This window comes from Numenius arquata, chromosome 2, assembly GCF_964106895.1.
Source record: "Numenius arquata chromosome 2, bNumArq3.hap1.1, whole genome shotgun sequence".
In the NCBI taxonomy this organism is placed as follows: Eukaryota; Metazoa; Chordata; class Aves; order Charadriiformes; family Scolopacidae; genus Numenius; species Numenius arquata.
Window position 1 is genome coordinate 132,529,225 of NC_133577.1, and position 24,334 is coordinate 132,553,558.

General features: G+C 52.5%; 1 protein-coding gene across 1 annotated transcript in view; it reads right to left on the minus strand.

Annotated features, from left to right (window-relative positions):
• The window catches only part of SHANK3 (SH3 and multiple ankyrin repeat domains 3), a 352,413-nt gene that overhangs the window by 132,364 nt on the left and 195,715 nt on the right, over positions 1 to 24,334 (minus strand). Inside the window, exon 13 of the mRNA XM_074166270.1 lies at positions 17,173 to 17,286. Coding sequence (XP_074022371.1) covers positions 17,173 to 17,286 — 114 coding nt within the window. The remainder of the gene's footprint in view (positions 1 to 17,172; positions 17,287 to 24,334) is intronic.

Consider the following 24,334-nt stretch of genomic DNA (forward strand, 5'->3'; position numbering starts at 1 on the left):
TCAGTGTCAAACCCTTCCCCCTCCTCCTATGGCTCCCCTCCCTCATCCAGAGTCCCTCCCCAGCTTTCCTGGAGCCCCCCCCCTTGAGGGACTGGAAGGGGCTCCAAGGTCTCCCCGGAGCCTTCTCTTCTCCGGGCTGAACCCCCCCAACTCTCTCAGCCTGTCCTCACAGCAGAGGGGCTCCAGCCCTCCCAGCATCTCCGTGGCCTCCTCTGGCCCCGCTCCAACAGGTCCGTGTCTCTCCTGTGCCAAGGAGCCCTGTCTCAGTACAGAAGTACCGATTCATTGCTTTTTGAACTGTCCCATCACTCAGGAAGAGACACCACGTTCAGCTGATGCTCCCAGGGAAGACAAGCAGTAGATGGTCTCATCCTCTTGCAGCAGCTGGACCACAAGCCTGGCCACAGCTGTCCTGTGCCGAGGGCGAGCTGTGCTGCTCCAGCACTGGGACCAAGGGAGCAGAACCCTCCAAAGCTGGGAAGGGGTTTGGTGGGAGACCTGTGGCTCCACAGCATGTCCAAGAAGCAGTGTGTCAGCCCTGGAGCAAGGATGGCTCTGCCCGGCACGGGCAGAGGGAGCACTGCTGCCCGTTGTGGATCCCACCCACGTGTCCCACGCCGGGCTCTGGAGCGCCTGACTCCGAGTAGGCTGATGAGCAGATGCCACCACAATTAAAGCCTCCTCCAGGCTCCATGCCAGGCAGCCAATCTGGCTGGGGTGGCCTCAGAGCACCAGCGAGGAAGATGAAGGGAATGATTTCAGAAGACAAAATGCTGAACTCTGCTGAGAGGAGGAAGGACGCACAGTGCCCGACACCAGAGAGGAGCCTGATGCTACTCCACCTGAGGAGCTGGAGCAAGTCAGATGCTGGAGTCCATCACTTCCATCCCCGCCGGCTGGTGCTCCGGGACACCCTGGGCAGGGCCTCTGCCTGATGCCACCACCATGTGCAAGAAAGCATGGAAGCCCTTCAGGAATGACTCTTCCCCTTCTCACGGGGCCACCAGGAGAACAAACCAGTTCATGTCCCTGTGGCACCTGGATGCACTGACCGAGAACAGCAAAAAGCCCAAGAAAGTATTTGCTTACCCATTTGTGGTGTTTCTATACTTTATGCAGAATGGCTACGAATTCATGCTTTCCCCATGACTGATCCTGATCCTGTGAAGCTCAAATACAACTTTTCTCTGGGAGTGAATACTTTCAGAAGCTTTGCTGCATCATTCTTAGTTTCATACATAATTGTGTTAGTCCCTCTTGCCCTTCACTTATGAGTTATACGTGCAATAAAATCGTGCTTGTTAGAGTTTTTGGCTTATCTGTAACTGAAAAAATGCAAATAAAATGAAAGTCTACTCTCGGACAGCTATGAGTCAGAGAGCAGCATCTGTGCATCACCTCTCCCAGGGACGCAGGGGCTGGGCTGCCAGCTAGAGAGAAGCGGGGACATCGGCTAAAGACACAACACTAAGGAAACAAACCTAGCAGAGCAGGGCCCGAGGAGGTTATCTTCAGCAGGAGGTCTCCACAGCTATTCCATGTAGATTTATCCACATTTGTGCAATGAAGGTATTTCCAGAAGTGCCATCCTGGCAGATGTAGTCATTTCTGACCGAGCCTGAAGTCTTCAGGGGGATGACTCTGCCCAGCTTCGCCTTCCTCCAGTGTGGGCTGAGGTGCTCGGGGTGGGCCATCCTCGTCCACAGCCTCCTCAGAGGCCACAAGGCGTCAGGGGAGGCACCCGAGGGTCCCACAAGCCCTGAAGTTCTGCGTAGAACAGCACTGAGACCTTCCTTTTCCTGTGCCTGAAGAGCTAGAAGCTAGAACAAAAGCACCCTCACCAAGACCAGGTGAAGCAGAGGAGAGGGGTGTTCACCCATCACAGCACTGAGGAGCCACCCGCCATGAGACCAAGGAGGAGACAGCTTCAGGAGGACATAACGGCTGTCTCCCTGGAGGCATGAGGAGGTTACTGAGAAGAGAGAGCAAAGTTCTTCACCATAGAGCTGCACTCCAGAGGGTGCAGCATCTCCCTTTACACCACTGAATCCACATCAAACCCCTTTATGCCAAATGCACAACCATCTCCGCACCCACCAACCGCATTGCTCTGGTGGGACAGAAGCCCTTCAGTCATAGTCATGCTTCCTGTCCTTGTCCTCTGCAGACAGAGCCAACGTCCCCATGTCTTCCTGGGACCCATGCCTGCAGGAACCTCTCATGCAGACGATCCAGCCACCGAAGCAGGCCCGGTGCTGACCCACACCAACTGGCTGAACCCCTTGTCCCCGAGCACACGGACAGAACCACAACCCTCCTATGAACGTGGCACTGCATCTGTCCTCAACATGAAGATGATACCAGAGAGGAACAGCCACACCAAAGCCTGGGTGTTTCTAGTAGAGTAAGGGCTCCAGAGTCAAAAAGATCACATGGAAGATATGACCCGGCCCAGGCCTGAGGACATTTTAGTGCCCACGACCCCCAGGGCAGCCTCCACTGAGGTTCTGGCTGTGAGCTGGATCTTATCCAGAGCCTGTAATATCCTTCCTGGAGTTCACAGACACAGCTGAAGCCATCCGAGGGTGGCACACCTTATAAATGAAGTGTGTCCGCTCATCTGGCAAAACAAAAAATATAGGAATGTGTCTGGAACATGCTCTTTTGCCCACAGCACCTAAAATTATGTTCTCACTGCTCAGTGTGTGCAAAGATGCTAGAAATCTGACATCCTGCTGAAGAGGCCCCACAATGATAGCCAGTAGTCACCACAGGGAGTGGAGAGCCATCTTCTCACGAGGGAATGATGCCTCCGAGACAATCTGCTCTTTGGAGAGTGCTGTCCCAGCGCCCAGCCAAGAGGGGGGAATCAATAAGAGGACAGAGGGAAAGCCGGCAAGTGAGATGTGTCCCCCCACAACAGCTCACTGCCAAGCTAGGAAACCCACCGATAGCACAACCAACCTGGAACTCGGCACCAGCTATGGAGAATGGAGGTTCTGGAGACACGGGCACCCACTGGGCACTGAGGATGGTGACACTGCAAGTGGTGCAGGAACTGCAACCACAGCAAGCCTGGGGAGGACCACTTGTGTTTCTGTCCAACGATCCTCCAACTTTACACTCCTGCTGCAGGAGAATTGGGATTGGCACCAAAGATTGGGGTGTCCTCATTCTCCACAACGACTTACAAGACTTCCCAGATGGGAAGGGTCTGGAGGAAGACCTTCCAGGAGGATGGTTTTGGGGAGGCTTTGCATGTTGGCAAACAGCAGCGGTCAGTGCAGATGCTCTGAACAAAGAATGTGCTAGAAAAGGCGTCATTTCATCCCTCAGCAGCGGGAGTACCTGAACCACTACTGTACTCAACCGAAGGAACGCAACCTCCATGGACTTTCATCTGCACTAACTGTGGCGATGCGACCCACAACCACACGCCGTGTAGAAATAGTTCCTTTTGTGGTGTTAACCTTGCTGCCTAAAGTCACTGGCTATCCCTTAATTCCCACTTTTAGACAAACAATAAATCACTCCAATTCTCCATACTTTCCCAGACTCCCACTGTGTTCTCCTGCCCATCTCCTCACACTTGCCTCTTTTTTTAATTCAGTCTCTCCTCATCTGGAAAGTCTTGTGGCCACCACTGGCAACATCCATCTGCTGTAGAACCTGCCTGCTATTTTCTATCCTTTGCTTTTTATCTTTCAACCACTTTTGGTTTGGTGTTGTGGTTTTTTTTAAAGCAGACTTTGAGAAAGCCTACTTGGCAGCTTTATATAACACCATATCAATCCTCACCCCAGTGCTTGTTGACTCCTTCAGAGATTTGTAGGACATCTAGCGGACTTCCCCCTAAAAAGGCTTTAAAATGAGGAAGTCAATAAAACATTGCTTTATTCCAGTTTTCACTAATTTGCAAGATTTCATAGAATTTCATAGAATGGTTAGAGTTGGAAGGGATCCCAAAGATCATCGAGTTCCAACCCCCCTGCCATGGGCAGGGACGCCTCCACTAGAGCAGGTTGCTCAAAGCCCCATCCAGCCTGGCCTTAAACACTTCCAGGGATGGGGCATCCACAACTTCCCTGGGAAACTTGTTCCAGTGCTTCACCACCCTCATGGTAAAGAATTTCCTCCTAATATCTAATCTAAATCTCCCCTCTTCCAATTTAAAACCATTACCCCTTGTCCTGTCACTACACTTCCTGACAAAGAGTCCCTCTCCGGCTCTCCTGTAGGCTCCCTTCAGATATTGGAAGGCTGCTATGAGGTCTCCCCGGAGCCTTCTCTTCTCCGGGCTGAACAACCCCAGCTCTCTCAGCCTGTCTTCATAGGGGAGGTGCTCCATCCCTCTGATCATCTCCGTGGCCCTCCGCTGGACCCGTTCCAACAGGTCCATGTCCTTCCTGTGCTGAGGACTCCAAAGCTGGACACTGTATTCCAGGTGGGGTCTCACGAGCGCAGAGTAGAGGGGGGGAGGTGATTCTACTGTGACCTGCTGGCCACACTTCTCTTGATGCAGCCCAGGATGGGGTTGGCTTTCTGGGCTGCCAGCGCATGTCACTGGCTCATGTTGAGCTTCTCATCCACCAACACCCCCAAGTCCTTCTCCTCAGGGCTGCTCTCCAGCCATTCTCCGCCCAACCTGTATTTGTGCTTGGGATTGCCATGTCCCAGGTGCAGGACCCTGCACTTGGCCTGGTGCAATAAGATGCAATAAAAAACCCAAATCAGATTGACTGGTTTTTATATCCTGGCAGTGGTGCCTGTCTCTGACGATAATGAAAAATAATGCAATTAAGGTTAAACTCCTTAAGCAAGACCTCTTTTTTTTTTCCCCCTCATACATAGAGAAGACGATGTGTACTGACTGTGTAGCTTTTATTCCAGTGGAAACTACAGGAGATGCCAAACAACAACCATGGGAGAGGAGTACCTTAAAATCAGTAGTTCTAGGTGGGAGTTCTCAGCGAGTTCTTAGCCAGGATCCAGGAAGGCTCTCACTGACGCTCTCTGGAAGAACCTTTGCAGTAAGCCCCGAACCACCGGGGAGCAGAAGAAAGCTGAGTAGGTAGCAAGGGTTTCAAGGATGAGTGAGGACAACTCTTGTAGTTGAGGCAGAAAAGATGGACACTGATCTTGAGGCACATGTTAAACCCAATAAGAACGTGACTATTTAATAATTTGATTTGGTAGCTAACTTTGACATTACTCAAATGGGTGACCTGGAACTTAGCAGCAGTGCTGTATCGTGTTCTACCTTTGGAGCACGTATCGCAACTCGGTGACAAAGTCACAGAGAAGACCTGGGGTGCCTGAAGGAAACCCAACCTTAACCAACGCTCCACAGTGGGACACCCGGCCCCAGCAGGACACCGGGGTCCCATGGGCAAGACCACCACCCCTGAAGGCTCCAGACTCGGGTCCCTCTCATTGGAACTTGAGCTGCCCAAACCAAAGAGCTTCCTGAGCAAACTCCACAGGCATTTTCACACACACACGTTGGGACTCGGGCAGCCCAGCCAGCTCTGGGGAGAGGCACCTCGTGAAGAGGCCTCCACCATTCACCAGCAGCCTGAAGCTGGACAAACTCTTTCTGCAAGCTCCAGGAGACAAGAAAAGAAAGAGTTACCTGAGAAAATCAGGGAAGTACACATAGAAAGGATTTGCATCCATTTCTTTGTAATGTCAATAAAACTGTCTTACTGAGTCCAAATCCTTTCTGCGGGAGGCCAAATAGCCATGATGTGGGTTGTTTTGGTTTTTTTTTTTGGGTTTTTTTAATTAAGTAATGCTACAGACTTTTTTTTTCCTTTTACATACCTAAACAAATCAGCCCAAGAGAAACCACTTTAAGCAACTGCTTTTTTTTTTTTCATTTCAAATTCCCTTGCATTCAGAACATTCAGAACAGTTCAACGTCAGCCTGAGAGTGCTTTAAGAGAACCCACATCCTCACTCCTTGGAGACAGATGCAAGTGAGATAAAGGCGCCGAGAGTGCAGGGTGCTGATAAGAGGTCCATGGGTACCTGGCACGGGAAATCTGGGTACTTAGTGCTGCTCCTGGTACCCCCTGCCCAACCTCAGCACCCTCACACCCACCACTAAGGAACCGGGGTGGTCAATGCATGCCCAGAACATCTGCAGTACCTCAACCTGACCACTAAACTACTCACCACACATCTATGGTTTTCTTGCCAAGTGGTCAAAACAGTATGAATCATTACCAGAAATATTATGAAAAAGTGAATCTGGAAAGAATCTAGTATCAAAACTGTTAAGTTCCCACTTTGAGAAAGGGGAAAAGCAGCAAATCTAATAGATATTAGCTTTAAAATGTAAGCAGCACCTTGGGATATTCGTAACACTGACCTTTATTCTCGACCTCACGAGGAAGCTGCCAGCAGAGCAGCAGATTCATTAGGAGAGGAGGAAAGTCCAGGGAAAGAAAGGGGATGAAGGCTAAAGGCAGCCCAGCCGGAGAGGAAGGCTCACAGCAGCAGCAATATAACGGAGACGGGGTCTTGGGAGGAAGTCAGGAAAGTGAAAGAGAAATCAAGCGGGTTTTTAAAGCGCCGGTAGAGAAGGAGCCGGAGGACTCGTTCCCAGCTCGCCCGTGACAAGCGATGCACCCTGCGGGGAAAGCAGCTCTGCCTGAAGGCCAGAGGGTGCAGGAGGCCCGGGGGAGAAGAGGGGTTGTCTGGGCTCTCTGAAGATGGATTTAATTAGCACACTTTTCCAGGGGCAGTGTCAGTCAGATCTCCGTCCTCTACAGCTCTGTTGCCACCGGCTCCCGGGCTCCCGGGCCACACGCCTGACTCCAGCTGCACAACGCGCCACAGGCTTCCCGGCTGCAGGTGAGGAAGTTCTCATTTCCCCTTCTGTCAGGGACTGTCACCTTGCAAGTGACCACACGGGAAGAGACATCTCTCTCCAGCCCAGAGACCGTGGTGAAAGCAGACCCGTTTCTTTGCCTGTTAACAAGGAAGCCATTTCAGGTGGCAGATCGACTCTTTCCACCGCGCTTCACGGGGAAGTACCGGGATAGTAGAGGAGATTGTGTCAAAGGCTTTGGCAAGAGCCAAGGTGACAACCGCCACCTGTGCAAAGAGCCAGCCATCCCAATGCAGAAGGCCATCAGGCAGGCCAGGCACCATTTGTCCATGGAAAAATCCATGCTTTTGCTCCCTGGCTTCCCTCGCTTCTCCTGTCCCAAGCTCGGAGCTTCCTTCAGGTTGGCTCTCTACCTGGGCAAAGCCTGAGCACTGGGTGACACATGATGACTTGGTGGCCAGAAGGGGTCCAGCTCCGTCATGCAGTGCCGCAGTGCAGGTCCACTCCCCAGCACGGCCACAGTGGAATGTTGGCACATCCATCTTCTCGCTGATGGTTCTGCAAGGCCACATCCAAGAGCTGGAAAAGTAGAAGAGGGACCTTCCTTCCAAGAGGAGCTCTCGGGACAGTGCTCCAGCTCCTGAAGTTGAGCTTTTGCCACTCTCACTCCCGACCTGCAGATGCCTCCTCAGGAGCTCCTTCCCCTCACGCAGGGACTCTCAAAGCCCCCGCTCAGAAAAGCCACTGTGTTTGGTCTCGGTGCTTCCTGCTTGGCCGGGGTTTCTCCCTTCAGCCCTGGGAAGTTTCACTGACTCAATTTTTTCATTTCCTGCTGCCCGTACATCCTCTCCTAGTGCAGTCTTTCTTCAAAAAGCAAGGTATTTGTCAAAAGCAACGATTGCCAAGTTACAGCAAGGTACGTGGGTGCTCCATGCGACCCCCTTCAAGCAACGAGACCCAACACATGCACATGGCCACAGGGGACACCAGCAGCCTCTCAGCTGCAGGACTACCACTCCATGCCATCGCTCTACACACCACCCAGCCTCCCCGTGGATGAGGCTCTATCCCCCATTAGCTCAACACCACCCCAGGCTCGCTTTAGCATCACCATCAGACGAGGCAGACTCCGTAACGTACCAAGAAAACAAAAGAGAAAGTGGAACAGAGAACTCGTCCCTCCACATGCAGGACACACAGAGACGGAGCTATGAAATGGGTACCACAACAAAACAAGCCGACCTCCCCAAAGGCTGGTGCAGACCTCCAGGAGGGAGACGATCAATTCAGTGCAGGAAATGGGAGAGCTGTATTTCATTAAGGTACCAAAATCCTCCACAATCATCCTCCTCCTCCTCTGCAACCTACGCATTTGCATCACCTGAGGTTGGCACCAGAGCCGAGTGAAGAACAACAGTGCCCTCTACCAAAAGAAACAGCCAACGACTTCTACAACCTCCTGCCCTGAGCCCAGGCAGCAGGGACAGAACCAAGGAAGCTCTCCCAAGGACGGCAGAGCTTGGGCTGGGCCCTGGAGGACATGGTCCGGCTTCAGACCACTAGGGCCAAGCACGCCCACCAGCCCTTCGTCTTCCTCAGCGGTGATGGGCCCGGGAGCCTCTGATGCACCAGGCTGGGAAACACTTCTGACCCTCCTACACACCGTGGGAATGGATGATTCAGAAACATACACACGATGTTCACAAATCATACCAGTCATTTTTTCAAACCGTGTTGTCATACCATCTGCTCTTCCAATGTCTACACCGGCCATGGGGAGAGACAGTGAGGGGACAGACCCAGCCAGCAAAACGCTCTCGCTATGACACTGGTAAATAACGTGAAGTACCCAACGATCATTATTCCAGTTTCAAAACATTTCTTACACAAGAAACTCATTTCTTGACCAAAAGATGGTTCAAGCTCCTAATTCTTTCTTCAGAATGTCCTTCCACCAAGGGAAGAAGTGGTAGCACTTCCACCAGCTCCACTGCAACCCGCAGGTGCCAAGGAAGTGACTAAATACATCCCTGACATACAAGTGGGGTGTGTTACACGCCTAAAGTTATTTTTCTTTCCTCAGAAGAAGAAGAGATGTCAAAGACTGAGTCCACCAGGAACTTGGTTAACGAGGTTTCAGGTATTAGTAATTTAGATGCCATGATGATGGAAAACAACTGGAAATCTTGTCACAAACAAACAGGCAGAGAAGGAGCAGTAAGGAGAGGTCTCTGCCACACAAAACAGACGGTTCCCTGGACGCCACCAACTCCCACATCCTTCCACAGGAATCCAAGCAAGAGCATCCCATCCTCGGCTGCTCCGGAGGGAGGAGGCAGCCGCTCGTCCCCGGGCGGTGGGGAAGCAGCCGCAGGAGCACCCAGGCCCCCTACGCCTGCTCGTGCTCCTCAGCCCACCAGCACAGATGGAGTTTACAAAGAGCTTCCCTGCGGTTTGCATGTGGAAGCAGATACTCGGCGCAGAATGTCTCCTGGAGGAGGTAGCTCAGCATCTCCCCAAACACACGTAACTCGCGAGGGGCAAACAGTAGCAATGTGAGACCCAACCGCCTTGGAATCCCACCACGGAGAGGTTCCAAGTGCTCAGAGGACCTCATGCTCCGTTCTCACTCCTTCTCTCAGTCCACGGACCGGTCACTGTGACAACATGCTGCTGGCACACTTGCCCCCAACCACTTGGCACATTCTGCTTCTCGCGGCCAAACTCCTCCTTTAATTTCTGGGTGTTCATTCCCGAGAGCCCAGTGAGCCCAGCGTGGCAGAGGAGGTCTGTTCCACCCCTGAAATCAGCTGGGAGAGACCCTCAGGATCTGCCCCAAAAGGGGATTTTGAAAAACGCGAGGGAGTGCAGATCAGGGGAGAGAGAGACAACAGCTCAGGGTGAAATGAGCCCGATTTGGACACTGACACCACCACAGGACCGCCACATTTCAAGGTACAGTAAATAAATGCACACTTTACAGTGCCTGCAACCCATTCCCAGCAGTAATTTTGTCTTAACTGCAGTTACCAAATGTTCTTTCTGCAATTTTAATCAAAGCTGCAGGTCCTTCTCCCAACGTTTCCCTGGACCACAGGCTCAGGACCGCTCTGTAATTAACCCAAAGCAAGAATGAGTCATAGAGCTGTCTGGGTTGGAAGATCATCGAGTCCAACCATCAACCCAACTCTGATAAAAACCATCACTAAACCATGTCTCTAAGCTCTATGTCAGCCCCTCTTTTAAACACCTCCAGGGATGGTGCCTCAACCCCTGCCCTGGGCAGCCCATTCCAAGGCTTCACAACCCTTTCAGTGAAAAAATTGTTCCTGATATCCCATCTGAACCTCCCCTGGTGCAACTTGAGGCCATCTCCTCTTGTCCCATTGCCTGTTTCTTGGGAGAAGACCAACCCCCCCCTGGCTACACCCTCCTTTCAGGCAGTTGTAGAGAGCGAGAAGGTCTCCCCTCAGCCTCCTTTTCTCCAGGCTGAACACCCCCAGCTCCCTCAGCCGCTCCTCACAAGACTTACTCTCCAAAATGAGCTGTGCTCAAAGCTGATTCGCAGCCATTCCACTGCCAACATCAGCACAAAGTTGTCCAACAACTGACAAACCAGGTCCTGAAAAACCGATACTCACATTTAATTGCATATATTGCAAATATTCCCTAACGATATCACTGAGATTTGCATGTGGAAGCTCAGTGTGTTGCGAGTCCAAGCCCTACAAGCTGTTACTCAATGGCCGTCCAAGAAGGGATCCCACCATGGATCCTCGGTTCCTCACCGAGCCTGCCCACACATTGAATTTCTCTCATGGGAGCAGCACAGCCCCAGCAGCGTGCTCACACGAGGAGAACAAGGCCGACATGAACCCAGTTTGCTGCGGACAGTGACCACAGTGACAATCCCAGACCAGCCGTGACCAGCTCCTCCTGCTGTGGCCTCCCACGGGCTGGGGACACCCCGTACGAGCCACCCCAGGCTCAGGCTGGCCTCATTGGCAGACACCACGCTGCAGTCACCTCCTCAACCAGGGATATGCTTCCCCTTGCTGTCTAGAGAAGTGACATGACAGCGTGACTACCAAGAAGGTTTTTCTGTGAAGTGCAAGATCCTGCATTTCATCCTGCTGAATTCCACCCCATCTGTTACACCAGCTCACCCAGCTCTGAAAGTACAATGTCCTCACCTCCTAACATGTCACAAGGAAACGTTAGCAGCATATTTCAGTTTTCTTTCAGCCACAGCTATTAGTGAAAGCATTTAATAGGTGAAACGGTTAACCACCCAGTGACAGATGACACTTCCCCACATCTCCTCCCACTTTACTAATCATTTCCCACACGCCACTGTCCTGAAGCCCAAGCAAGCTGGAACACTGACATTTCCTTACCCAACACAGCCCATCAATCTCCTTCAGCACAGAAGTGTTCCTGGACAAACACCGTTCTGTCCCACCCCTTTTCCCAGCTTCCCCCATCTCCCTTTTCCTTCAAAATCCGTTCTAAGCCCTTTTGTGCCAGTGGACTCACAGCACCTCAACAGGGGTTGCCCAGAGCTCTCCCACAAACAAGGTTTGCCGTCACCTCACTGAAACCTTTGCTAATGTATCACTCATTTTCCCTATTTATTTTTTTTTTTTACATGCTGGTGTCATTCATTTGTTTGGGGGTGCAAGGGCAGGGCTGCTTCCCGAGGGAAGTGGGCCAGGAACCCAGGAGACCCCACAGCCAGCAGGGCAGGGGCCTCGCTGGCCACGACTCCACCAAGGCCAGCAGGACAGACCCAGAGACGTGGCCAGGTCCAGCCAGGAGTCCAGCTCACAGGGCAGTAGCACAGCAACAGAATCATGGAATGGGGACTCAATGATCTCCAGAACCCTATGTGATTCTGTGAATCATAGAACTGTCTGGGTTGGAAGGGACCTTTAAGATCATGTGGTCCAACCATCAACCCAACTCTGATAAAAACCATCACTATACCATCTCACTAAGCACTATGTCAACCCCTCTTTTAAATCCCCCCAGGGATGGTGACTCCACCACTGCCCTGGGCAGCCTCCGCCAAGGCTCCACAACCCTTTCCAGGAAGAAATTGTTCCCAATCTCCATCCTAAACCTCCCCTGGAGCAACTTGAGGCTGCTTCCTCTTGTCCCATGGCCTGTTTCTTGGGAGAAGAGACCGACTCCCCCCCGGCTACACTCTCCTTTCAGGGAGTTGTAGAGAGCGAGAAGGTCTCCCCTCAGCCTCCTTTTCTCCAGGCTGAACGCCCCCAGCTCCCTCAGGTGCTCCTCACAAGACTTGGTCTCCAGACCCCTCCCCAGCTCCGTTGCCCTTCTGTGGACCCACTCCAGCACCTCAATGTCTTTCCTGTTGTGAGGGGCCAAAAACTGGACCCAGCCCTCGAGGTGAGGTTTCACCAGTGCCCAGTACAGGGCGATGCTCACCTCCTGAGTTCTACTCACCACGCTGTTCCTGACACAGGCCAGGACGCTGGTGGCCTTCTTGGCCACCTGGGCACACTGCTGGCTCACCTTCAGCCGACAGTCGATCAACATCCCCAGGTCCTTTCCTGCCGGGCAGCTTCAGCCACTCTGCCCCAATGGGGCAGGTCTCCAGACAAGCCAGGAAACCAACCTGCAGGTCAGGGTTAAGGCCAGGTCTGATGATCACTGGGCAGGTCCAGAGTCACAAGGCAGGTCTGAGGTCAAGCTGGGACATCAGTCTATGGGTCGGGGTCTGGATCAGGAGGGTCCATGGCCACAGCCGTGACTGAGCTAGAGATCAGAACTCCTCCAACATAGTTCAGGCAGGGACCGAAAGCCCCAGTCTGAGCTTAAATAGAGCTCCTGGGACCAGTGGTGTGGGAGGAGAGCCCAGGTGAAGCTGGTCAGGGACATTAAGGCATATTAGTGCCCTCAGGGCCCTGACATTCTCCTCCCCAGTTGGCAGTATCAGTCCCACCACAGCCCATCCATCCAACATCGTGCCCGATTTGACAGGGAACTGTTTGGTAGATTTGGACCTTCATCTAATTAGCTCTGATCTTGTCTCATTCTTGTTGCTTAATAGCTCTACACCCTCCTTCCTCGCTCGTTTATTTGTACAGCTGAAGAATCTGCCATCACTCCTGTTCACATGCTCAAGGTCTGGCTCTGCTGAGTTTTTGGCAAGTTGCATCTTACATTTATGATTTCAGATCCCCTGATACAGCTTTTTTTGCAGATGAAACTTAGTCTTTGTTCTTGGAGAGCTCTGCTTATTCCCAGAGGACTCGGGACAATCGTGTTTGGATTCCCTACCTGCAAGATTTCGCTTTGCCAGGAATACATACCAGGGCAGGTTTTTGACTTAAAATGTTAACTCAAGATCCCACCTCTATTTTAACTCACTAAAGACAGTAAACTCCATTTACTCCACTACATTTTTCTTTTTTACCAAATATAAAAATCTAGACTCTATCCTTATTTTTAGGATATCTTACACCATCATTTTCCAAAGCAATGTAATGGTACATGTTTTCGTCCTGTCTTTGTTTCTGTGCAGTCCGTGCATCACAGACACTCACATCACACCCTCAGCTTCCCTGTCCCCTCTACCTCCCGCTAAAGCCCAGACGTCCTGCTCTGGCTTGTCCTGGCCCACAGCAGCTCTTGGACTGACCAAGTCACTTGCCTCAGCTTCTTCCCCTCCGCACTCAGGAGCTGGCGTGTGTATTCCAAACACCTCTCCCTTATCCTACAGGGCACCAACCAGTTCCACCGGCAGAGGACAACCTCTTCCCAGAGCAGGCTGCCTCTTTGCCGGTGCTTTCCCCTGGCCACCTGCCTCCTCTCCCACATTCCTTCAGGCAAAGATCTGCTGGCGTCTGTCTGATTTCCCTCCTCTTGCACTAAAACCAGAGGTGCAGACAGCAGCCTACCCAAATCACCCCCCTCATTTCTTGGTTTGCAGCCACTTTGATTTCTGAAGGACCAGATCATCTTCCTACATCCCTTGGAGATAGATCTGCATCTCTCGGGTACCTGCACAAGTGCTGCCCACCCATGGTACCTCTCGCATCCCCTGGTGACACTCCAGGGGATGGAGTGGCATCCATTCATGCTCTGCAAGAGTGAATGAAGCTCCAAGTGGCTGCTCAACAAGCGGGAGCGGGAGAGAAGTTCCTCTGGTCCAAAGTTCCACCAGTGCCTCCGCTCAGGGAGACAAAGACACTCCTGTGCAGAATCACACGATGCAGCTTGAGACGTGAGGGGAGGCTCTCCCACTGCCCAGAGGCAGATCTACGTGCCCCAATCTCATAATGGACCCAGAGACGGGGAGATCTGACCCACCAGTGTTTGCATGCAGGGTCTCACACCCACAGATCTCAGACTACCAGCCGCTGGAGGGCCACCTGAGGAGCTTGGTCCTACGTTGGCAGAAAGACCAGGCCTGTTTCAACCACACGGAAGGCACAAAAAGATTAATTCCCTGAATCTAGCAGAAACGTCACACCACTTTTAGCAGAATCTAGGGTATGGTGTTAGAGGAGGTGCAGAGGGGAATAAAAGTGTGTCACCAAGTGATGGAATTGAGAACTAGAACTCGGATCTCCTCTCGGGATGTCAGGATGATGCAAGAAGGACCATCTCTATGGGAAGATGGGCAAAAGCAGAGATCTCAGACTCAGCAGGGCTAGAAAAAATAAATTTAGAACACACAGAAAGTTCGAGTTATTTACCAAAGAAACTCTGTTTAGGCCTCAGAGGATTCCAGTTCCACAGGCAGCAGATACCTAAGGAGACTGGGAAATGAGAAAATGAAGTTTCTGCCTTGGGGCCTGTCACAGAGGTGGACAACAGGACATCTTCCTTCAGAGTCAACAAGCGCTGCAGGGTCTACGAACTGGGACCTGGGAGGGATGTGCTGACCCAGAGACACCCTTGGAGAAGAACCTGGCTCATTTAGGTAGGTTGATATGCAGCTCATGGCCTTTTCCCTCAAAGCATGAAAATACATGCGGGTTAAAGGAACATCCTAATACCATCTCCAAAATGTCAACCCCGTAAGTTGCTCTCTCTGAATTTCAATGAAGATCACAGTGGATTTCCAGAGCTGCTCCCATCTTTGTCACAGTCATCTTCCATCTGTTCCAGCAAGAGTCTAATCAGGTACCTGCCATGCAACCCTGCTGCCTTCCTCAGTCAATAAACACAGCTGGAGATGTCCACCAGTCTGACGTAGCTTTGCTCCCCAGCAAAGTGTCCTCAGGCCAAAACCCTTCCCCCAGTGCACAGCCCAACCAGCTGCTGGGCTGTACTGGAACTGGGAAGATGGACACTTCTCTTTCTCTGATCTCGGTGAGAAGTGGCAGAGCAACGTCATGTCCACACGGCTAAACTTCCTTCCGTGCACAAACATGATATCCTTACCCAAACTGCCTCCTGCAAACAATCTGTACCTCAAAACTCTGCCTGAGCTTTGTCTGGAAAAGCAAAAGTCGGAAAAACCCAAAACCATGGGCATGGCAACAGCTAAACAGTATGGACGACTGGAGGAATGTGCTCACACCTCTGCTCCAGCTTCAGCGTCTAAGCACCATCTATTCTTCACACTTCATTGCACGACTTCAATCTAACCCAAACATGGGGCATTCTCCAGGAAAACACCCAGCAAACATGAACTCCCAGGTACGGGAAGGGCTTATGAACCACATGGATTAATCTATTCTCTTTTTTATTCACCATCGTGAGAGGACAGGCAAACAGCCCCTGCACACCGACACAGCTCCAGAGCGTAGCTCCAAATCAGCACGAGAGGGAGGAAGGTGGGACCTTCTCAGTGGAAGTCCCAACTCACCAGCCCTAATCACCCCTGGAAAAGGAGGAATATCTCATTCAAATCTTCACTATCATCAAGGCTCTCCCACCAGCACAGCGGAAACACATTTGCTTCGGTTCTAAGGGGTGCAGAGCCCAGCTGAGTTCACAGCACGGGAGGTTCTCCGCCAAGGAGAGCGCAGAAGCAGCGGTGACCAGCACAGGGAGATGAAGCACGTAGAAAGAGAACCTGAAGGAAGAGTATGAACAAGCACTGGGAACACCAGCTGGAGCTCCAGACTGGAGAGCCAACAGCCAAACCGGTTCAGAGACGGGGGGAGGAAAGCTCTGCTGCCCATGGAGTTCTGCTCCCACTGCACCCTCCGTGGCCACAAGAGCAGGGATGGAGGTGCCAGTGTCCCAGGGCACCCCTGACCTGCCACAACCTCATCACAGCACACACCGAGCCAGCGGCTCACTGATGGAATCCAAGCATCCTGAGGAGATGCCTGAGGGTGCAAACATACACATTTAACACTCCCAGGAAGGACTGGGACTAGAGCAAAGAAAAGACTTTATAAGTGGGTTCAGGCTTCCAGAAACTAATTAAAACTAGTTGCTGTGCTAAACAGAGAACTGTATTTTTTTTAATTCTCTTTTCTCTTCTACAACTTTGTTTCCAGCTCCGCAATCTCACTTTCCAGAATCCAGCTGTGTGAATTTTAAAGCTCATTTAATATGCAAAGTGAACTCCACTGAATCTGTCACATCGGAGCCACTTCTCTCCTGAGTAATACATTGAAAAAAAAAAAAAATAATCCAGATGTTCTCTTCAGTTGCTTGACACCAGGACAAGGTCAGGCTCGCCAGAAGCGTTTCCCACCCCGTCCTCGGGCTGGGAGAGGAGCTGCCCGGGCGATGTCCGTGGCGTGATACACCCCACCACAGCAGGAGACCCATTAAGTCCCGGTGACTTCCAAGAACACCATGCTGTTTGGCCCACGCAATGCCAGCCCCTCCTGACGCCGCTGTCCTCCAGGAACAGCACATTCCCCCGGGTGGTGGCTGGTGCTGGAGACAGAGGGTCAGGAGCCCCAGGGCTGAGCCACGGCCATTTTTACTATTTTCTGTTGGACCAGAACAAATACATGCAAATTACTATTTTCTTCTGAAGCCTCCTAAAATGTAAAGCAGGGTTGGAGGTTCAGATCAACAGTCACGTGCTCTCCGGCTCCATCACCCACCGTTGCCTGCAGAAGACCCTGCCACCGCAGTGGGGACCGGCGATTGCTCTCCTCGTGACAGTCCCACACGCTTACCATGGACGAGCCTGGACCCACTGCTGGATGGGAATGCACCCACCCAGGAACACGCACTACCACCCTCAGACACAGTTCTGCGGGTGCATCCATCACCCGCTGCAAAGAATGGGCAAACCCAGAGACTGCTAGAAATGTCAAATGAGTAATTCTGGATTTCCGGGGCTGCCCAGTGTCTCCGCTGAGACACTCGGGTCTAAGGAAACAGCTTACCTTGCCGTGGATCATACTGTCGCATCTGCACCTCCTCAACACATTCTGCCGGGAACCAGCCAGTCCTTCCTTTCACGGTTCCTTCCCAAAAGCCACCTTCGCCGATACTCAGCACTGCGGGGAGAAAGAAACAGGGGCGTGAGGATGAGCAGGGCTCCAGGGAAAGGGAATGCCAGAATGACCATCGTACGGTGTTAACGCAGGGAAACACGGAAGGGCAGAGCACAGAAAATGTGTCTGGGGTCAGGTGTGGTCTGGAGGAAGAAAGCACCTCAAGAAGCCTTCAAAAGCTTCTTCCGCCCGTGTCCTGAAGACAGACGGTGCAGAGTGGCCTTCATGCAGCCACGTGCTGTCAATACCAAACAGCGAATTGGCAGCATCCACCTTTGTAAGAAGGATTGTTAATGGGGACCCAGCCATGACACGGGCTTTGGTAACACCATCTCCTGCAAAGATCCCACCTACAGCAACTTCTGACATCCTCAGAGACACAGAGAAACCACAGGCCCATAAGGAAAACGAGACGCAGAGGGAAATAAATTGGCCAAGGCAAGAAGACAAGTCCCTCTGAGGACAGGGGGGTCCTGACTGTCCCGCGTTCAAAACCCAAGAGCTGCTTCACTGGAAATGACACAGCGAACAGGAAGGTACTTCACTGTCACAGCAAAATCCTCCCAGCCCATTAAGCCTTGTCTTTACCTGCTCAAAGCTTAGAGGAACAGAAAGCAAGTCTTGAAATGTGCTCTGAAGATTAAAATGAATTCAGACGCAAGGAGATTTTAAAGGAGAATCACATCAGGAGCGACCTCATTAAACCAGGGAAGGACCAGCTTGAGCTCCCCACCAACTGCTGGCGGAGAGGAGGCTTTTGGGCAGCCAGGATACAAACCACCCGAGAGCAACAGACAAAACCAGTGCTTCTTATTACACCCGGAGAACGGACTGGGGCCCAAAGCAGAGCAACCAGCACAGTTCCAGGCTACAAAGCACCCTGAGGTTCCTGCCATGAAAACCATGGCCAGCCAATGTGCGTTTGACGTCAGGTCTCCTCTCCCAGGTCCCTGCCACTGGACACCCCACACCTAATGCTACCAGGCTCTGCGAGAAGCATCTGCATTGTTCGGGGACATTTAAAAAAGCATCAGCTGTGACCACTGCATGTGGCGTGTGTCCTCTGTGGCCTCAGAGGACACCACGGTCACTCGACAGCACCCAAGGGAACAGAAACGCGCACGACGCAAGAGAGAAAAAAAGGGAGATGAGAATCATTAGCAATCCTTCCAGATCCTCCCCATTTATGTATTATATCCAGATACTGCCCCTATTTTGTCCAGAAAATGGCTGATGTGCACCTCTCACTTGAATTCAAGCACTTACAAGGCCAATTAATTGCATCATCCTGATCACAGGAAGCGGGGAAGGGGAGCAGTTCCTTAAGTTTTCAGGTTCCCGCGGCTGACGACGCCTCCCTGACCCTTGTAACAGTGGTCTCCGGAACTGATGGTGAATTAATGTGTTGGATGTAGTCTAGAAAACGTTATAGGTCAGGAGAAACCACTGCTCATCACCCGAAAGTGATAAGCTTGTGATACATCCTCTGGAAAACATGCCGGTGCAGCGTTCCTAACGGCAACTCCTTTGACATCCAGACGAAAACCAAACACTGGAGTCAGCATCCCCGGTCCCTGCTGTCGACGGTCTCAAAAGCATCCCCTCAGCATTAGCTGGATAACGGGTTCTTAAACACAAGCCCACCGCATCAAGCGATCCCCTTGGGTAGCACAGAGACGTGGAAACTTCAGGAGCCATTACAGACCCTTCAGAACAGAGGGGGACACTGAACTGGCCCCCCAAGCCCCTGGACCACAGGAGAAAGAAAAGGCTGACATTGGGTCTATTTTAAACTTGCAGCATCTTATCTTGTACTTTTTTTCCTGTGGCTGTTTCTCCAGCTTTGGAACCATAACTTAACCTCGCGGCTTTGATAGCAGAAACCCCATCTCCATTCCGCACTCGCCTACAGTCCGAAACGTACTCCCGGGAAACCGGCAGCCAAAGCGAGAGCGGCTGCTCCCAGCACAGGGAGAGGTCTGCAGGGCATCCTGGGGACCTCACCCAGCTCAAAAGTGGCCTTGGACGCTCCAGACATCAGGCAGGACCCCATAAAAGATGAGGAACCTCCTGTGGCTGATCACAGATAAGGCCCTCTGGCAAGAGGATGACAGTGACAAGGCATCCAGGCAGCACGGGGACACCTTACTGTCCCCTTCTGCCTCGGCTGCGCTGCACCTGCCATCCATCAGCAGCTGCTCAGCTCCAGATGCAAGAAACCACCGAGCAAACGAGACACGATCCCTGGCAACCGGATCTTCAGTCCTCGGTAGGAACAGCCCTTGAGATAAACCCCAGTAATAATACAATTTGTACCCCAGGGCACAAGGCTATGCAAGTGTCCTGTGGCTGTGCGGGGTGTCGGAGCCCCACCACCAGCAGTTATCCTCACCACAGCACACGGATTCTGCACAATCCCAGGATCCCGTCGCTCCTCCCTGTTTTACCAATCACCTCAGAAGGGGCACTCTTGTGGAATGCTCAAAAGTGCCCAGTTTGGAAGGGTGAGCCCCCACACCCCAAAAGCTGTCCTCTCAGGTCACCTCCCCACGGAGACACTTCCACCCCCAGGTGAAGCATGAGGAGACACCTCTCCTTGATGCTGGGAGGGCTGGAGCCCCTCTGCTGTGGGGACAGGCTGAGAGAGTTGGGGGGGTTCAGCCTGGAGAAGAGAAGGCTCCAGGGAGACCTTGGAGCCCCTTCCAGTCCCTAAAGGGAGAGGGTCCAGGAAAGCTGGGGAGGGACTCTGGATGAGGGAGGGGAGCCACAGGAGGAGGGGGAAGGGTTTGACACTGAAAGAGGGGAGATGGAGCTGAGATGTGGGGAAGAAGTTCTTTGGTGTGAGGGTGGTGAGAGCCTGGCCCAGGTTGCCCTGAGAAGCTGTGGCTGCCCCATCCCTGGAGGGGTTCAAGGCCAGGTTGGAGGGGGCTTGGAGCAACCTGCTCTGGTGGGAGGTGTCCCTGCCCAGGGCAGGGGGTGGCACTGGGGGGCTTTAAGCTCCCTTCAACCCAAATCGGTCTGGGATTCTATAAAAAACGAATCTGTGATTACACACGCAGCAGCACACCTTACCCCGACATGGACCACGGTCCCACTGCCAGGCCAGGGTTTCTGCTGCTGGTAACTGAGTGGACAATTCTCTCTCTCTTTTTTTTTCTTTAATTAGTTAACAAATAAACACCTGAATTCCTATGGTATTTGATATCCCGGCTGGCAGAAGGCACAGAGACATCCACACTCTGCCACCTTTCCCATCCAGCTCCTTCCCAGCACTTCCCAGGCAGCACTCTGGGATTCATCCCTGTGCCCATCACCTCAGTGCCCGTGTGTCCCTCACAGCTAAAGCCAAGCACCGGAGTTATTAATAAATGAAGCGCTGCTCCACGCCAGCCACAGCCGTTCCCAAAGAGAGGAACCTGACGATTGCCCGTTTCGAGGTGTTACTCCTGTAGGGAGCAGGGGAAAAACAAACCAACCCGCCTGATTTACCAGCCAAACAGGAGACTCATTTCACTCTCTTCTCCAGATCTTCCCTTGAGATGCAAATGGTCCAGCTCTCCAAAGGTTATGATGTTGTCACAGTTTGGAACAGACCCAAATCCTGTACCTTATTTCCCACTGCTCTCGTCCATTCTCTGTTAATGCTCCCCAATGGAAAATTTCCCTTTGCTAGTGCTTTGTATTTCCAAATCCCCAACCAGCCCTTCGTGGGGGAGAGCTCATCCAGCTCTCCAGAGCCCTCTGTTCTTGTGTTCCTAATGCCTGGCTCTTCAGTCGTGCCGTACTCCTTTGTAGGATTTGCTACTGCTTGAGGACTGGAAGGACCGAAGCTTCAGCCTCGTCTGGCATCAAGCTGAACCCAGATTTTAAGGTAGCAGCAAACCGAGTCTATTCTAATGACAGGGAAAATGTAAAGTTGTCCATATTTCACCAGTTTGTCTCTGAGGTTGTTACATGAAACAACATGGGTTGCTCAAGCCAAGACAAGCAACCTCCACTGCTCTCCCCTCGTCCAAGCTTGTCACCGCACTGTAGACGGCTCTTGCCTTGGTTCAGCAGGATTTCCCCTTCACAACTCCACGCTGGCTACTCCCACTCACTATCTTGCCCTTCACGTGTCTGGAAATGGTTCCCAGGGTTAGTTCCTCCACCACTTTCCCAAGGATCAAGATGAGACCCACCAGCCTGGAGTTCCCCACACTCCTACTTGCCCTTCCTGAAGACAGGAGTGACATTTGCTTTCTTCCAGTCACCAGGAACCTCTCCTGACCACCATGACCTCTCAAAGATGATGGAGGTGATCTGGCAATGCAACCAGCCAGCTCCCTCAGCACTCACCGGTGCATCTCATCAGGCCCAGGGACTCGAGTATGTCCCGTTTGTTTGAATGTTCCCCCACCTGACCCTCCTCCACTGAGGGTACCAGTAGCCTTACCATGGACTATCCCACTGGTCTCAGGGACCTGGGACTGCTGAAGGCTGGTCTTACCAGCGAAGGCTAAGGTGAAGAAAGTGGGTACCTCAGCCTCAGTCAGCTCATGCAAACTTTTCTTGCCATATAAACATGCAACTTTTTCAGAAACGAGGCACGGAGAATGAGCTTTGGGCTGGCAGGGAGAGGAGGAGATGGTGTGCCTGGCACACTTGAAGGACACGCTCAAAGCAGCAGCTTGGACTCAGCTGGACTTCAGCAGGGCCTGACTTGACACGTGGATGCCATCTCTCCGCAGTCTCTCCAGGTCTCTCCTGACAAGTCACTCCAAAAGACTGTTTCATTTTCTTCTGCAAAGTCAGGGCCTTCTCCTTCACCACCAGGCTCAGAGCTCCTGTGAGCTCCCGTGACAGCCCTCCTCTCCCGCGGGGGTCCTAGACAGACCGGGCAATACCACAGCGGTCAAGGAAAAGCTGGCGCTGACAGGAGAAGAGGAATAAATGGTCTACCGAGGCCTACAAATCACGGACGCAAGCTGGGCGCCTCATCCACACCACCATCAGCTCTGAAGGTCACTGGTAATTTGAATAGCCATAAAGATGGTAATGAGGCATATACCCAGGCGCGTCGGGATGCGCACACGAAGTGCTTAAATATGCTCTGAAGAAACTAACAAACAAAGAACACTAGAAAAAAGTTTCTTTAACGAAGGAGGTCATAGCTCATCAGCTCTGGACCCCAGACCCCAGCCAGGCAAGTCCCAGTGCCGTTTCCCAGCGTCGTGCCGCGCTGCTGTTTGCTCCAGGCCTGAACGAGGAAGCCCAAGTGACTGCCACATTCTCCAGCCGGGTTTGCCTGCAAGGAAGGATCCTTTAACCTGCTGCTGCAGGACCCTGGAGGAAAAGCCCACAGCAGCCACTGAAATCATCTTGGCTTTCTCTCAGCCGCTCCTGAGGGTTCTCTCCCTGGCTCCCTCTCCACACTTACAGCAAATGCAGACATTCCTACCTTCTCCTTTGAGTCACAAACACACCTTCCACCACTTTTCTACCATGGACATGGCCCTACTTTCCCCGCCTCATTTGCAACCCTTACTCATCTCCAAACACGTCTTCCAGACCATCTTCTGCTGTCTCCTACAAACTCCATTGTACCTCCAAACTTCTCCCTTGGAGAATCCACTACAGCATCCTTCGGGTCTTGTGGAAAATTCCCTACTGGAGTGATGCTTATGGACCCCAGCCAGCTGTGAGTGACAAGGCAGTTGTCCTGACCAAAGACTATGCTTTTCTCCCTTGTGTTCCGTCCATCCATTTCAATCCCATTTAACCCTTGAAGCCTACATAAAGAACCAGCTCAGCAGTGCCAGGCCTTCAAGACCACCTTTTTGCACCCCATATTTGCATCGCCAGCCCTTCTACTGTTCAACTCTACAGCCTGCAGCTCCAGGACCTGGTCCTGCCTCTTCTCTGTGGCACAGCACAAAGCAGGTCTCCAACCTGTCAGGACTCTAGATGACGCCAAGATGTGCCTTTCACATGGGCCAGCAACACCACAGGCACCTGGGACTTCAGAACTCTTTAGTTTGTTCCTACCGCCTCTGTTCCTATTGAAGCTCTTATTTTCCTTTGCTTCACAGGTTCCAAGATCAAAAGAAATGAAAAAAAAAAAGAAAAAAAACCCCCAATCCAACCCACAGTGGCCATGGGCTTTCCCTTTCTTGAGTCCCCTACATGCCGGTATGTGATCGCTCCTTCCCAGAGTAATCCCAGAAGCTGCTCCCTCACACAGTCTCTCAGATACAGATGTGCCCCGCTTTGATTTGTTATTTTTCCCTCCCTGTGAGAAATGCCACTCCTGGCACCCAAGCTGCTCATGTATTCAGGAGGCTGGGCTGGGGCCAGCCCTTGTCTCAGTCACTGCTCAGGCAGAATCTTCCTCCCCTGCTCTGTCTCGCAGGACCGTCTCCCTCCTCTGCTCTGCCAGCACCAGGATCCCTCTGGCAGGGGCTGGGGCCGCGGCAGCCCCTGGCCCGGCTCCCACGGTGCTTGCTCATCAGCTGCAGTCCCCTCCCGAGGAGGACGGGATCTCTCTTCAGCATCAGAGGATTTACCCTCAAAGGGATGCGCCGCCACGTTCCCCCTGCCAGGCTCTCCGTGGTGTCCCGAGGATGTCACCATGCCTGGAGCACAGCACAGCCCAGGGAGCGCTCCCACTCCAAGTCTCGCTTGAGAAGCTGCGGGACCTGGCCACCTGCATCCGCAGGGGCTCAGCTTGAACCCGCGCCGCCCACAGACCCCTCCGTCTTTTAAGAAATGTTTTGGTTGTTATTCCTGCCTAGAGCCACTACTAGGAGGAGAGATGAGAATCCCAGAATGCTGTGGGGTTGGCAGGGACCTCTGGAGAGCACCCAGTCCAACCCCCTGCCAGAGCAGGGTCACCCAGAGCACGTCCCACAGGAACGGCTCCAGGGGGGTTGGAATGTCTCCAGAGAAGGAGACTCCACCACCTCTCTGGGCAGCCTCTGCCAGGGCTCTGACACCCTCACAGCAAACAAGGTCCTCCTCATGGTCAGATGGAACTTTCTATGTTCAAGTTTATTACCTCCACCCCCAGATG